General features: G+C 40.1%; 1 protein-coding gene across 3 annotated transcripts in view; it reads left to right on the forward strand.

Annotated features, from left to right (window-relative positions):
* The window catches only part of MDGA2 (MAM domain containing glycosylphosphatidylinositol anchor 2), a 504,155-nt gene that overhangs the window by 29,694 nt on the left and 457,241 nt on the right, over positions 1 to 17,220 (forward strand). For all 3 annotated transcript variants that reach the window (XM_068130811.2, XM_068130813.2, XM_068130814.2), the window contains exon 2: positions 13,171 to 13,310. In XM_068130811.2, the coding sequence (XP_067986912.1) occupies positions 13,171 to 13,310 (140 nt within the window). The remainder of the gene's footprint in view (positions 1 to 13,170; positions 13,311 to 17,220) is intronic.

Genomic DNA, 17,220 nt, shown 5'->3' on the forward strand with positions numbered 1-17,220 from the left:
AGTGGCCCAGCCAAAGCACAGACTTAATCCCTTTGGGAATCTGAGGAATGAGTTGAAGATTGCTGTTCACCGACGCGCTCCATCCAACTTGACAGAACTTGAGCAAATCTGCAAGGAAGAATGAAGGAAACTCCCTAGATCCAGATGTGAAAAGCTGATAGATATACGCAAGAAGATTTGAAGCTGTAATCACTGCCAAAGGTACTCCTATGAAGTATTGATTTATGGGGTTGAATACTTCTGGAAACTAGATATTTCTACGTTTCATTTTTAATAATTTTGTTAAAATTAAAAAAAAAAAAAAAACTTTGACATTTTGTGGTTTTATGTGTGGATTGGTGAAAAAAAACCGATCTCTATTTAATCAATTTTAAATTAATGCTGTAACACAACAAAAATATGAAAATTCAAGGGATGTGAATACTTTCCGAAGGCACTGTACTCTGGTAGCATTTACAATGAGCGTTGTGGAGTACATTCGGAGGGGTCAGAGCGTCGCACATCCAGTGTATTGTGAGGCATTCATTGTCCATCTTTCATCCATGATGAAATGGAATTGGGGCACTAATTGAGGCGTCAAGACATGGACGATAAATCGCACACTGATAGGTGGTTCATAAGGTGTGTTGACTCAGGCAATCTCTGTTTGGTGGGAGAGCTCCATCGATTCGACATCTTATTATGAACGGATTGTAAGGAGCTTCATATACATCATGGCATTGTGGGTGATTGCAGAGATTGCAAACAAAACTATTCCAGACCAGAAAAAATGTCCACATGGAATCCAGTCAATGCCAAGCTGCCTGAATATTTGTAGAACTGCCAGAGACTTCAACAGGAGAGGCATTGCCCTTGGTTTTCCCTTTCCATTGAAGGCGCTCACACTGTCACACCCGGTGAAGGCGTTTAGTCTGAGAATGGGTGATATTTGCTTACCTCACATCATTTACGATGGTATCTGAGATCAGGTTTCTGAGTGGAATCGTTCCTTGATTGTATCAGTGAATTCAATGGCAATGTTTTGCTCCTCACCATCCATTTTTTCCTTTCTTTTAACACATTGACAAATTATTTGGAAAATTAAATCAGAAATTGGTATAATCGGGCTGTTTTCAGCTGGCACAATGTGCAAACGACACCCGGGGGGGGGGGGGGGTAGGGGGGTAGGGCGGGTGTGGGGCACCGTATTGGATCAGGACACAGGAGACGTGTGTCGGCTTACGCATGGACGCCGTTCATTGGCTGCTCACCCTGGTCAAGTGACTGCTGAGCACAACCTTTCAGCGGTTGTTCTCTCGTTAATGTGCAAATAGAAATGTGGGAACATTGGTGGTTCCTAATCTCAACATCCTAATGTACATCTGGTGTGAAAATTGAGTTGCCTAAAATAATTTGCATTGACCTGACAGCCTAGAGATTTTGGCCCACGATCTAAAGGTCCTTCTTGCCCGGTTGCTCAGTTTGGTTGGACGGCCAGCTCTAGGAAGAGTCTGGGTAGTTCCATATTCTTTCCATTTCCGAATGATGGAGCTCACTGTGCTCTTGGGAACTTTCAACGCTCTAGAAATTGTTTTATGCCCTTCCCCAGATTTATGTCTTCTCGCAATTCTATCTCGGACTTGGTTCTCCGGACAGTTCCTTGGACTTCGTAGTGGAGTTTGTGCTCTGGCATGCACTGTCAACTGTGTGACCTTGTATAGAAAGGTGTGTTTCTTTCTAAATCATGTCCAGTCAATTGAATTGGCCACATGTGGACTCCAATCAAATGGTAGAGACATCCCATGGATGATCAAAGGAAACTGGATGCACCTGAATTCAATTTGGAGTGTCAGAGCAGAGGGGTTGAATACTTTTTGACTCAAGACATTTCAGATTTTCATGTTTAATGATTTAGTAAAAATTTCTATTAACAAACCCCACTTTGACATTATGGGGTATTATGTGTTGATCAGTGACAAAATTCTCAATTAATCCATTTTAAATTCAGTCTGTAACAACAAAATGTGAAAACGTCAAGGGGTGTGAATACTTTCTGAAGGCAATGATAACACAAATGCAAAGAACATTTTTAATTTTGTTGCGCATGTGTCGTCTTCCTTTTCTCCACAAGGGCCATTATGGAAGTACCATTAACATTTAACCAGACATCTACCATAAAATGACTTATCCAGTTGCAAGCCTGGCTTACAAGCTTCCTGTTGTTTCATCGACAGTATAAAAACAAACCAGCAGTGTGAAGACATGCTGTGCTGGAAAATGTCAGATAATACTGATGCTTGACCATGCACTTATCTACTTACCTTCTTGCTGTTTTCGTCGTGAGCCACTTTAAACAGTCTCTGTGAAACACTTCCGGGAGAGTAAATTTGAACTGATCTTTACATTCCAGCGATGCTTATTCAATACTGTAAAGGTGATAATATGCACTCAAATATGAATCCTTGTGCACGTATCTACATCTATGTACCTTAATTGGAGCATACGAGGAGTGCTGCAAGCTGGGATAAACATATTTGTTGCATTCTTTTTTCTTTTTTTCCCAAGGTAAGTTTGATTCGGTGGGTCTCTTAATATCCTCAATTGTCTGAAGTAATAAAAACATGTGAATTTCAATCTGCATCAGACACCGCTAAGTCTAACATTTTAGTGCTGTTTTGTCCAACTGTGTAACACTCGTAGTTTGGCCTGAATCTTTACAGTGAGCTGAAGTAGAAGCGGAGGGAAAATGTTCCCAATAAACATGAGTAATCTTGCATTTATTTTTCTGCATATACGATTGATTGATAGATACAGAAATGTGAGAACTGTCAAAATAAATTGGTGCCATGAATTTGTCATTTGCCTCATGCTGACATCTGTGATATCTTATGACTGACCACCTGTTACTTTCTGCATGTTCAAAAGCTGTGAATAGGCAGGAAATTTGGCTCAATGATGAACTTCAATCAAAGGCCGTAACCAAAGTCCGATTTTTAGGTCAGCCACAAAATGTTTTAGGTTTGCTAAGCAGATACTTCCAAGGAGTTGAAAAAAATCCAAGAATACTCAAAATATATGCTTCTGAATAAATATCCATCGTTCATTAAGATTAAGAATATAATAAGACAAGAATAGACTTTATTGGTAACACAAAGTAAACTAGAACAGCACTCTTTATGCATCCCACTGATAGGCCGGATATGCATCCGAAGCTCAACCAAAATGTAATCGGCTTTTTCTTGTCACCTAAACAACTCATCCACGAAGTTTTATCCAAATCCATCCACAACTTTTTGAAATGCTATGCTATATATAGTTTTTGGCCTGACCACTTAAAAAAAAAAATTACAATTTTATTAAATTAACTTTAAAATTAAATAACTTGTATCCGAATCCATATTCGGATCCTCACCAAAATCGAATGTATTCGTCTGACGCACACCCAACCTTTCCACCAAGTTTCATCCAAAACCATCAATTATTTTTTTGAGATACCTTGCTAACTGATAAAGACAGACAAACTAGAAATCGCCCGTAGAGCGACACTTGGTGAAATAGAATGAATCGAACACTGTTGCAGCAAACCCTCCACTGCCAGGGATGGGATGTAAGAGGCAAAGAGGGACTCAGGTTACCTGTGGATTGCCTGTTGAACAAAATCAGACGAAAAATGGGTCTTCATTTCCCAGGCCACGGTTAAAAAAAATGAATGAATAAATTCCTTTCACGACCGTGTCTGATGTGTATTAAACTAACCGCAGGGGTTGAAAATATCATTTTGTTTGCTGCAGCACACTTGGTTTTCGAGATATCGGCAAAAATGTGTTTTAAACGTTATGACATTGGCAGGCAAACTTTAAATTGCATACGCTTAGGAAATCTGTTGGTTTTATAGCACAAGTTCAAATTACAAAGTTGTTGGACATTGAATGGACAATATTCTGGCATCAACAGGAACTCAATATGACTTCCGGTTCCAGAGTTTTTGCCCAAAACCTGTTTTATGTATTTGCAAACGTTACACCATAACAGGTTGACAGATGTTTACGAAATTTTTGGTGTAGGCCGTCGCAGGGCCAGTTCCCTCAATCTGCGAAAGTTTCAGAATCATCGGCTGAGCAATTTGGGCTGTAGGCAAGCGGCCAGACAACCAAATAAACAAACAAGAAATCACTCATAGAATGGCACTTGGCAAAACAAACAAACAAGAAAGACGTCATGCATAGCACGATACTTGCGAAATCTCTAATACAAATTTGGCCTTAAAAAATAATTGGTGGTTGAATTCAGTGACATGATATGCAAATCTTGTTCTAATTTCAAGTCAATCGGATGAAAAATGAGGGTTTTAGAAATCTGAAAAAAGTGGTTGACCTTTGGCCTATGTTGACCTCAAAAATAATTGGTTGTTGAATTAAATGACCAAATGTGCAAATCATCTTCAAATTTCAAGTCAATTGGATGAAAATTGCCAATTTTAGAAATTTGGCCTCACGTCGACCGAAACGTTTAAGAAACCTTGTCTTTACGTATTGTATCCCACTGATAGGCTGGATCTGACCCAAAATCGAATCTGCTTGTTATTGTCACCTAACAACTCATCCACCTAGTTTTGTCATAATCCACCCACAACCTTTTGATATACCATGCCATATACATATATAGTTTTGGCCCTCTCTCTGAATTATAAAAATCAGCCCTTGTTGACCTTTTGACCTCAAAATAATTGGTGGGTGAATTCAGTGACCTGAAGCAAATCCTTTTCAAATTTCAAGTTGATTGGATTAAAATTGACAATTTTAGAAATTCTGACCTATGTTGACCTTTTTGCCATGTTGATCTTTTGACCTCAAATAAATAGGCTTCTTCCAGACAACCAACTCTACCATTTGGTGATGTTTCGTGAAGATGGGTTTAAAATTGTGACCTGTAGGTAATTATAGGCAAGCAAACAGACAGGCAAACAAACAACCAAAACATACTTGGCGAATTGACTTGGTCTTTGTGTAATCGACATATTTGGCAAAATTTATTTTGCCAATTAACAAACTAACGGAACTGATTAGCATACTTGGCGAATTAAATTTTGCTAATCAACAAACTAACCAAATCGATCAACATATTTAGTGAAATTTATTTTGCCAATTAATAAACTAACCGAACTGATTAGCATACTTGGCGAATTAAATTTTGCTAATCAACAAACTAACCAAATCGATCAACATATTTAGTGAATTTATTTTGCCAATTAACAAACTAACCGAACTGATTAGCATACTTGGCGAATTAAATTTTGCGTATCAACTAACCAAATCGATCAACATATTTAGTGAAATTTATTTTGCCAATTAATAAACACGGGTGAAAACACAACCCCAGTCCACCTTCAGTAGCAGAGGTAAAAATTAAATGTATTCATGGGCTCTGAAATATTGGGTAGGCCTGGCCTATCCAAACTTACCCAGAGGTACGGCCATGCCTAAATCTTTGTTAAAAAGCAATAATGAAAACGACTCACGGATTGTGCAAGTTTGTCTGAAATAAGTAAACATGATTGGAATTGTCGATCTTTACCACAACCACCGAAGGTGGATTGAGGTTATGTTTTCACCCCTGTTTGTTTGTCCGTTTGTGAACAAGATACCTCAAAAAGTTGCGGACGGATTCGGACGAAATATGGTGGAAAGATTGGGTATGTGACAAGGACGAAATGATTAGATTTGGGTGAAGATCCGGATTCGGATTCGGCTAGTGGAATTTTTAAAAAGTAATTCTTCACCATTAGGAGATCGGGCGAAAAGTGATATATATGATGATATTTGAAACAGTTGTGGATGAGTTATGACTAAACTTGGGGGATGAGTTGGTGAGGTGACAAGAACAAGCTGATTAGATTTTGGCTCAGGTCCGAATCCAGATCTGGCCTATCGGTGGGATCCAAAACGTAAACTGTTCATCCGAGCGGAGGTACACGCTCTACCGAGTTCTGTTATACTTAAGTTATTCCTGCAGAATCTCTTCATTTAGGTGAGTGTAAATCCACTAAATAATAAATTATATCTGCACTATAAATATAACGAGTGTAAATATAGATCCACTTTGAGACAGAAAAAAATTCATCATCATCGTTGCCCTTCATAGCCAAAATTGACATGTTCACATGTGATTTGTGAACACCCTGGGTTTGTGAATTTGTTTACAGTGTTAATGTCCAGACCTGAAAGAATAAGATCGCAAATATTGTAACTTGAAGACAAGCAAAAGTAGTGATGTCCAAAAGGACCACATCACTAGTTTCCTGCAGTTTTTGGTAGGAATTTGTAATTTGTTCAGGGTGACTGCGATAACGTGCCTAATCTTCAAGAAAGGCACCGTGGGATATTTAACATCCACCAACAACCATGCTGGCAGACGGGTCCTCTGGATCATTCTTCCAATGAATGTCACACCCATTGATGTTTCGCCCTATATGCGGAACAGCAGGATGACCTGTTTCTAGCTGAGCCACGATTTGAGCCCTGACTAGACAGCTTAGGGGTGAGTGTACATACGTCTTTGCTATCCTGCCAGCCAAATAATAATAATTATTATTTATAATTATTAATAATGATTAATAAGAACAACAGGTGTACTTGATGCTCACCTCTGAACTGTCCCATCTAGCTTCAGGTCTTCCTTTAATTTGGTTCGGTATTTCAAGTCTTTTCCTTTCAAAATTTCCCACAATGGATATTGATCTTCCACTTTTCTCAAAGTTGTCAGTTTTTTAATATCTCAAAATACAAGTTAAAACTACAATGAATAGTTTATTGAGGTCTACATCTCTCGTACCTTGCTGTTTCTCCTGTTCTTCCACAGGGCAATATTTACTTCAAAAACACTTGTTCACCCCTTGTTTTATTTTGCTGATTATTCCACTCTGTTGCTGCTATTTCCACTCCACTTGAAACAACATTGCTGATGCTTTCACCTTGAAAATATAAGACATGCCAAACTTCTACCAATTAGAGCAGACTTCTACTTCTTAAGCTGCTCTCTTTAAGATTTGAATATTATAGTTTTTATATATTTCCCCCCCCCCCCTCCAACCCCCCATCCATCCAACCCCCCTTTCCCTCTCCATCCTCATCCCCATCACTACTGATAAGATGACTATTTCATTTGGGCTATTTTGCCCTTTCTCCTTTATCTACCATTGGCTAATTATTTGATTATTGAAGATGTCACTTTTTATCCTTTCTAGTATGTGCATGTGTGCGTCAGTTCAGTTCAGTTCACTTTTATTATCACTTTGCGGCTTCTGCTGAATTGTATGCCCATTAAAAAAAAGGAATATACATTCAACATTTCACATAAATATAAACCATTTGATCAAACGATTACCAAAAATCCATCAAAATGGAAATGTACAAAAAGGTTAAACGATCTACCATCATACAGTGCCTTCAGAAAGTAATCGCACCCCTTCACCTTTTCACATTTTGTTGTGTTACAGCCTGAATTTAAAATGGATTAAATTTAAATTTTTGGTCACCGATCTACACAAAATACCCCATAATGACAGTGAAAAGATGTTTTTAGAAAAATATCTAATTCTAATTTACATAAGCAGGGTTTGAAATATCAGAAATATCTAACAGAAATATCTAATTTACATAAGTATCCAACCCCCTGAGTCACTACTTTGTAGAAGCACATTTGGCAGTGATTACAGCTTTGAGTCGTCTTGGGTATGTCTATCAACTTTGCACATTTGGATTTGGGAAGTTTCTCCCATTTTTCCTTGTAGTTTTGCTCAAGCTCTCAGGTTGGATGGGGAACAGCAATCTTCAAGTCTTTCCGCAGATTATCAATGGGATTCAAGTCTGGGCTTTGGCTGGGCCACTCAAGGGCTTTCATGTTCTTGTTCTGAAGCCATTCAATGTTGCTTTGGATGTATGCTTGGGGTCATTGTGCTGTTGCACTGAAGCAGGTTCTCAAGGATGTCTGTATTTTGCTCCATGTATTGTTCCCTCTGTCCTTACAAGTCTCTCAGTCGCTGCCGCTGAAAAGCACCCCCGTAGCATGATGCCACCACCACTATGCTTCACGATGGGGATGGTGTTAGATGGATGATGAGCTGTGCTCCGTTTCCACCAGACATAGCGATTTTCATTCAGGCCAAAGAGTTGTCATTGTCATCTCATCAGACTGCAGAATATTTTGCCTCATGCTCTCAGGGTCTTTTACGTGCGTTTTTGCAAACTCCTGGGGTGCTGTCATGCACGTTTTTCTCAGGAGTGGCTTCCATCTGGCCACTCACTGATAAAGCTTAAATTTGTGAAGTGCTGCAGAGACTGTTGTCCTTCTAATAGGTTCTCCCATCTCAGCCAAGGAACTCTGTAGTTCTGTCAGAGTGGTCATTGGGTTATTGGTCACCTCCTCACCCATTGTCCTTCTTGCCCAGTTGCTCAGTTTGGTCAAACGGCCAGCTCCATGAACAGTCTGAGTAGTACCATTATTATTTTCGTTTCCTAATGATGGAGCTCACTGTGCTCTTGGGAACTTTCAACACTAGAAATAGTTTTATACCCTTCCCCAGATCTATTCCTCTTCACAATTCTATCTCAGAGTTCTATGGACAGTTCCTTGGACTTCCTTGGAAAGTTTCTGCTCTGACATGCACTGTCAACTCGTGCATGTCAACACTGTCAACTCGTGCATGTCAACACTGTCAACTCGTGTAGGACCTCGTATAGAAAGGTGTTTCTTTCTAAATCATGTCCAATCAATTGAATTGGCCACAGTGAATTCCCATCAAGTGGTAGAGACATCTCAAGGATGATAAAAGTGAATTGGATGCACCTCTGCTCAATTTGGACTGTCGTAGCAAAGGGGTTGAATACCCATTGACCCAAGTCATTTGAACTTTTCATTTTTAATTAAATTGGAAAAAACCCTTAAAAAAAAAAATCCACTTTAACATTATTGGGTATTATGTGTAGATCAGTGACAAAAAAAATCTCTATTTAATCCAGTTTAAATGAAGGCTGTAACAACAAAATGTGAAAACGTCCAGGGGTGTGAATACTTTTTCAAAAGCACTGCAATTCAAAGCAAATGAAAGTGAATGCAATTTCAATGTAAATTCACCATAACATGTGAGTTAACTCATCGTCATTGGATCATATTGAAGCTGAGGCAAAATTTAAAATTAATACAATATACAAGATGAAAGCAAGTTCAAATTCATCGATAAATAAAATGCAAAAGTCATGTAGGTAAAAGGTATCGAAAACAAACATATTTACTGGGCCACCCAACATTAAACCTATGCGATCATACTACTTCCTGCTTCATTGAGACACTTTGACAGAAATGGATTTGTGCTATTTTGGTGTCTTGCTGTTCGACACAAGTCGAATTTGTACTGCGAGTATCATGGAGCTGCATCGTGTGAGTGGCATCTGCTTGTTTACTTCTACGTCTCGTCGGTCGTTGCTGCAGATGCTGAAATATGTTGTCTCAAATTACTTGGCCCGTACCATTTTGCAGTGACCTTTGTTGCAACGTTCATATTTCAAAGTTGGCGTCCTTTCTTGTGCAAGTCAACAACGATGTCCTTTGTTGTGCAAAATCATTCCTTAAAGTTTATATTGATTGGGTTGTTACTGATTACAAAGGCATTCATTAAGCGCTTCAGGGCTTCAGGGCTTCACCTCTTTGGATTGCACCTCCTGTTGCTCATCACCTTTAGCCTGTTTAATTCAAAGCATTGTTATTATTTGTGTTGCTCTTGAGGAAACTGTAGGCGAAGGTCTGTCTGTCCCATGGTAGATTGTTTGCAAATTGCTTGTCTGTTGTCAATATTTTTCTGGTATTGTTTCATCGTCTATCGATGCCTTTGCTCTTCCATCGTTTTGCTGCTCTGGGAGGTATGCACTCCTCGCCTGATTGTCACTTCGAAAGTCATCTGTGTTGTGTGGCCCTCCCCCCCCCCTCCCCTCATTTATCTTTCTTTAATAGTGCTGTTTATTTTTTCTAAGCAAGGTAGAGGAAGGTTGGCAAAGATGGGACATTGTAACTTTTATTTTACAATCGCTGCACTTTGAAGAAATCTAAAAGTACATATTGACATGGGATTGGCAGGGTGGCCTGGTATTGGCAGGGTGGCCTGGAGGTACACACACTCGCCTCTAAGCCGGCTAACTTGGGTTTGAATCCCGACCCATCTGTAAACTGTAATCCCGGTGTTCTATACAACAACAATAACATGCATTTTAAAGGCCATTTTCCCTGCTAGAGCGGGGGTTAGCCTTGCGGTCCCCATGACAATCTTCTCCATTTTGCCCTATTTTCTGCATCTCCCCTTGATAACCCCCTTGCCCGCATTTCTTCTTCCACCATCTTTAGCCAAGTCTTTCTCGGTCTTCCCTGTCCTCTACTTCCTTCTACATTCATTTCCATCACTCTTCTCAACCAGTCACTTTCATCCTTCCTCAACACATGACCAAACCATCTCAACCTGTTCCTCTTCACAGCATCAATCACAGGCTCTATTCCCATCATCTTTCGCAATTCATCATTTGTCTTCCTCTCAACGATACTCCGCACATCCACCGAACCATTCGCATTTCCACCCTTTCCAGCCTTCGTTGCTGCTCTACGTTCATTACCCATGTCTCGCTCCCATAAATCACAACACTTCTCACACATGCAGCATACACCTTTCCCTTCAGCTTCAACGACACTCCTCTCATCATCAGCACGCCACTCAGTTCCCGAAACTTCTTCCATGCACATCTCACTCTAGCAACCGTTGCCGAGTCTGATCCACCTTCTCCATTCAGCATGTCTCCGAGGTAGCAAAATGTTTTCACACCTTCCAGCTTCACGCCGTCTCCAAGATCCAACTCAACATTTCCTCCATCTGCAGCTCCCTCTGTGCGCACCTTACATTTGAATGTTCTATAAGAAGGGTAATTCATCAATGTGTGATGCCGTCCCTTGAATGGATGTTAAAGGGGAACGCAAACGCAATTTTTTTTTAAAATAATGATTGAAAATCATTATTCACGTTCTAATTTGAAGGGGAAAGATTTTTTTTTGTTTTTTTTGCCAATCCCAAAGTGCTGAGAAAAGCCCTAAAGTATCGATTTTCGATTTTCGCCAGTGAAGTCACACTCAGAACCCACCTTGATCCAAACGGCAGTTTATATAGAGAAACCGTATATGTCAAGCTTGAATTCCAATATCGATTCCACCGTCATTAGCAACTCTGAATGTTCTCAGTAAGTTGAAAATGATCAGTGGGATTTTAAAGAAACTATTGGAGACTAAATTAGTGATGAAAACGCTTTTGGGGAAATTATGGTGCCTTATCATTTTGAGCCTTATAAGAGCAATTCAGACAAAGATGGCGACAATGGAGGTGTTAGTGAAGATGCAAACGCTGGTCATGTTTTCATCTTCACTAACACTTCCATGTTCACTACAGATTGGTAGGTTTTGCTTTTCCGTTCAATTGATGGTTTATAAGGGATTTTCTTTTAATGGATAAATCAGTTACTGTATATTACTCAAGCAGAAATACTCGCCATCGCCCGAGAGCAGACACCACACAGTTACACTCGGACACCGCCGACAAAATGGGCGATGAATGCTTTGTCCCACCATCACAGGCTGACCAGGTGTGTAAATTATGGGATCTTCCCGTTTCAGTTTCCCGGGATGCCATTTGTGTCTGTGTCTGTCTGTGGTCGTGTCAGTGCTGTGTCGTGCTGTTGCAATGTCCCAACGTTGTGCCCGTGCTGTGTCTAGTCTAGTCTGTGCTGTCATGCCATGCCCTTGCTGTGTACTGCCGTGTTCATACGGTGTTCCATGCCGTGTCATGCCATATCCGTGCTGTGTATTGTCCATGCCCTGTCCATGCTGTGGCATGCTATTGCAATGTCCCAACGTCGTGCCCGTGCTGTGCTGTGTCGTGTTTGCTGTCTACTGCCCTGACCGTACTGTGTTGTGCCGTGCCGTGTCCTGCCATATCCGTTTTGTGTCGATGCTCCGCCACAGTGTTGGGGGGGGGGGGGGGGGGGGAGTGGTGCTAGAGTCGAGGAGGTGGTGTGGGTTGGTGGTGGGTATTGTTAGGGTGATAGTTGATTGGAGAGCCAGCACATCTAGCGAGGTGAGATCAGTCGCTGGCAGGCGAACCCAGGTGTTTGATTCACCACTCAAATCGCCCGTGTACATTTGCTTGTAGCTGGGTAAAGATGGTGTTACAGTTTCAAGTGACGGCTGTTTCTTCCGCATAATCGTAGGGATGGCATCCTCTCTCAATCATGGCTGATAACGACAAGATCGAGCCATCTCCATTGTTTCACAACAGTGCTCCATAGAATGTTCTGAGTACAAAAGTGAACATTTTGTAGGCCAGAGCCACACTCGGGTATTTTGGACAAATGTCGTCAAATATCTGGCAAACTTGGGGTCTTTTGGCCATTGGTGTGGAATGAAACCATCTCGGTTTGTATTACTACTCAAGGATGCATTTGATGACTTGACTTGGTGACTTGGCATATTTGTGGAAAATCGAAAATTATTTGCTGTTTTAGTTAAATCATACCACAATGTGACGTTATGGATAAGCATGAAAAAGAAGAAGATTTCGACTTTTAATCCCAAAATTTAATTTTAAAATAAATAATTTAATCCATGAACCGTTTTAAATTTTCTTGGTCTTTTCGTATTCTTCATGTGATTTCTTCCCCCATTCATTTTATTGACCTACATCGGTGTTTGTATGAAATGTTTATATTTGTCTGCGTTTTTATAAATATGTGCTGTAAATAACCCTTGAGTGATGTACACAAAAATCTATTCGAGAATATGATCTGACTAATAAAACACTCTAAATACAAATTGTGAGTATACTATCCTTCGAAGGCCCCGATAAGCCATCCATCCCATATATTTTCCTTTTATTTTTTAAAAAAAGATGCCTCTCTTTTGAACAAGACCAGGTTATGGCAGAATTTCTGTATGTGGGTGTTTGCGTGATCATCTGCTTCACCTCATTGGGATTTGTGATCGGAAACGTAGTGAGCACTCAGCTTGATTAAAGCAGTCAAAATCTTCAAATGAGATGTAATTGCATTACAATGATGACAATAATATTTTTAAAAATTGGTCCAAAACTGTGCGTTTCTGTTTCTGCAGAATCTCCTCAAGCACGTATTACTCATCAAGGCCAGGCTTGCAATTACAATGATGAAGGATACAGTGAGAGGGTTTACGCGATACGAGAAGGGGGCACTCTGGAGCTCAGTTGCCTCGTGAGTGGGCACCCAAAGCCTCAGGTAAGACAGATGATTCTTCATAGAGTTAATTTTCAACTCATCATAGCAAATGTTGAAAACGTTCAAATTGATCAATTTTACAAGGTTTGAAAAAATGACGAACTTTCTTTTGGTATAACACTGCGCTTCAGAATTTGGAGATGCTTTATCCAAGCCACAACATTGATGTGGCAATAGCGTTGAGCCATTGTGAGTTTTTATTGTTAAAGTCCGCAAGTTATTTCGTACAACTACATCTGAAATGGAGTTTAGAGGTGAGGAGAGTAAGTGGACGTGTCCATGGGATCTTGTCTCCACTCTTCCTTTCAGAATCATGATTATTGTTACAGGTAATAAAAAACATTAATGTAAAAGGATGTAGGGATGGTATGCCAAAAAAAAATGTATACAAGCTATGGATGGTCATAAAAGATAACAATGTGACACCATCATTGCATCTTTCTTTGAATAATGGTTGTTACCTGTCCATCCCTCCGTCCACTTGCAATAATAGTACATGTTGATTGCTTCCATGTACGAATTTAACTTGTGATTTATTAAAGTTAAAACACACACCCACTTTTAATTAATTGTACAGTGTCAGCTATTCCTAAAATACAATATAATAAGGATTGATATCATGTTAATTCTGCAACATCCTATATTCAACTTCATTGAAATTGTAAACCTCAAAATATAGTTCCCTTACCCATCAGTGCAATATAAAACGTAAACTGTTCAGCCTGGGACAGGTATGTGCTCTACCGAGTGGGCCGTTCTACTTTGATTAGTGAAGAAACGATAAAAGATTTTTTTTTATCCTTTGCACGTGCACATGGCTGGGGCGTCTATTTGTTTACTTCTATGTCTCATCGGTCTTCCTCAAAAGACCTCAAAAAGCAATAGACTTTTGTGACCCAATATGCAAACCCTGCTCAAATTTTAAGTCCATCGGATGAAAATTGACGGTTTTATGCAACCTTGACTTTTGACCTTTTGATCTAAATAAAACAAAACAATCGGCTTTTGATTGGTGAACCAACTCAGTGACCCAATATGCAAATTATTAAAACTAGAGAAATACCCATGCTTCGCACGGGTGGGAGGCCAGAAGCAAACAGGCAATGCAGACACGGTGAATGCTAAAGCATGAAACCAATAAATTCCACATTCCTGTAGCACCTTCAGTCGCACGTCAGACATGGACAGCAAGTTCGTGAAGGACTTCCATGAAAAACGTACCTGTTCGCAAACAAACGGGTACGTTCACATAGAGAAACATCGATCGTGGGTCCGTGGCGAATCTGCATATGGCGATGGAAAAATATCAGAAATTGAAGGCTTTTTTTTATTTTAAACGATTCATATAAACATCCGTTGAATCATATCACATGCAAATCATCAAAATCTAAACAGTATCTTTAGAATTTCAATAAAAGCCACATCACTGTTCGTATCGGTAAATATTATTCCATCGTGTTTCAAATCGTGATCGATACACTATGATCGTGATGATCGTGATCGTGAATCGTGATCGATAATCGTGTTCACAATCGCTATGTCGTATGTACTCCCGATACGTGTACCAAATTCCCGATACGTGTAACTGTACCAAATCAACAGTTAAAAGGATTTTGAGCCGATAGGTGTTACGGCCTTAGCAAGATCGATGGAGACAGCGATCTTTTAGATCTGATCCTCCTTCATGCCGAAGTGCAGATCCTCCTTCATGCCACATCCGATCGATGCAGCCGTGCAGCGATCGGTGCAGTCGTTTGTGCGTCACACGGTGCAGCAGCGATCGGTGCAAACGTGGACTCCCACACTGCCACATCCTGCTGATACTTGCTCCCGCATGACGTTATTTTCCCGGGTGCCGAGCAAACGACTGCACCGATCGAGATTTAACGGATGTTTATATAAATCGTTTAAAACAAAAAAAGGCTTCAATATCCGATATTTAGCCTTTTCATTTGGGCCTCCCAATTGAAGCCTCACCCATAGGGCGGGTACCGTTGCTCGACGTAAGAAGACGTCACAATGAACGTCGGGGGAACGCGAATGTTATGCGGGAGTCCAAACCTGAGAATGCTGGAGACTAAAGCTGAAATTGGGAAAACTAAATAGCCTATTTTACTCCTGGGGATCCCAGGATTACCCACCGAAAATATATTTGCGATCGGTTCAGCAGTTTTTACAGTACCTTCGAACGGACAGACAGACAGACATTTGGTGAATTATAGTAAGATTTTAGGGTCGATTGGATGAAAATTGACGATTGCATGTGACACTTACCTTTGATCTTTTGACCAAATTATTAATTTGCCTTTTCCATATTCTCATAATAAAGCTATGGTGAAAATTTGATGACAAGGCTCAAATGGTAAATTGACATTTCAGGTCAATGGGCTGAAAATTGATGATTTAGGTGTCTTCACCTTTGACCTTTTGACAAAATTATTAATCTGTCTTCTCCATATTCTCATAGTAAAGGTTTTAATATTTAATGACAAAAGCTCAAATGGTAAAAAAAAAAAGTTACGGCCCAGACAGACGCACACCCAGGCACGCACAGACATATATATATATACACACACACACACACACACACACACACACACACACACACACACACACACACACACACACACACACACACACACACACACACACACACACACACGCGCGCGAAAAAAACTGGAAAAATAAACACAAAAGAAAAACTGGAAAAATTCTGGAAAGGAATTTCTGAAGATTGAAAAGACCATACCAAGCAAGCAGAGTGGATCCCAAACTTGGAAAAGAAAAAGCAACATCTTGACGAAAGGCCCCCATTGATTACTGATGAAGAGAAAATTAGAGAACAACTTCAAAAACCCAGGCCCAGATGGAATTCCAAATTTCTGGCTAAAACAACTTGATGCTCTTCACAATCACTATGCCAGGACATTTAACGAACTGATCCAAGAGGAAAAGGCAGTGGATGATCGGCTCAAAGAAGGGAACGCCTTTCTCATTCCAAAATCGGAGGAAACCCAACTTCCCCACAAATACCGGCCGTTAACATGTCTATTAACCACATACAAACTGCTGACAGGAATCATCACATAAATTATATACAATCATCTAACACAACAAGGAGGTCTAGAGGCAGAACAAAAGGGGTTTAACAGAGGTTGTTATGGAACAATTGACCACCTACTACTGAGCAAGGCCATACTTGAAAATTGCAAAATGCGAAGAACTAAATTGTCCACCACCTGGATAGACTATAAGAAGGCTTTTGACAGTGTCCCACTTTTGTGGATTATAAAATGCATGCAAATTTACAAAATAAATCCCCAAGTAATCAAACTGATTGAGAAAGCAATGGAGCTGTGGAATACCACATTGATATTACAGCACTCGGAAGGAAATATCGAAATACTAGATGTGAAGATATGGCGTGGAATCTTCCAGGGAGACAGTCTTTCCCCCCTTTTGTTTTGTCTGGCTCTGGACCCACTAATACAGACTTGGCATTTAATATGGAATATATTTTTTTTCTTGACTTGGGTTTACTTTCTGAAACTCAGCATATAAATCTAGTGAGTTTCTTTTACACTTTGGTGATTTATTTGTTAAAAGAACCATGTAACTGATTGTCTGTCGCAGCAAGAAGTCAACAACAGGATTATATCACAGGTGGCGTGGCAAAATGTGCAGACAAGTGCATTTGATGATTGGCTTCACAGTCGGGTATACAAGGGTTGTTGCGTTCTGTATTAGTGGAAAACAACTGCTGCACGTCTCCAAAAGTTATTGCCGCTTCCTCTGGAGATGGTCCGTCAACTCGACAATGCTGTTTGTCATGGAGTGGTGGCTTTACGAAATTACGGCATGAAACAGCGTGCTATTGCTCGGCAGTATGGCATCACTCAAGGTCAGGTGT

Source organism: Myxine glutinosa, chromosome 11 (genome assembly GCF_964187855.1).
Source record: "Myxine glutinosa chromosome 11, kmMyxGlut1.1, whole genome shotgun sequence".
In the NCBI taxonomy this organism is placed as follows: domain Eukaryota; kingdom Metazoa; phylum Chordata; class Myxini; order Myxiniformes; family Myxinidae; genus Myxine; species Myxine glutinosa.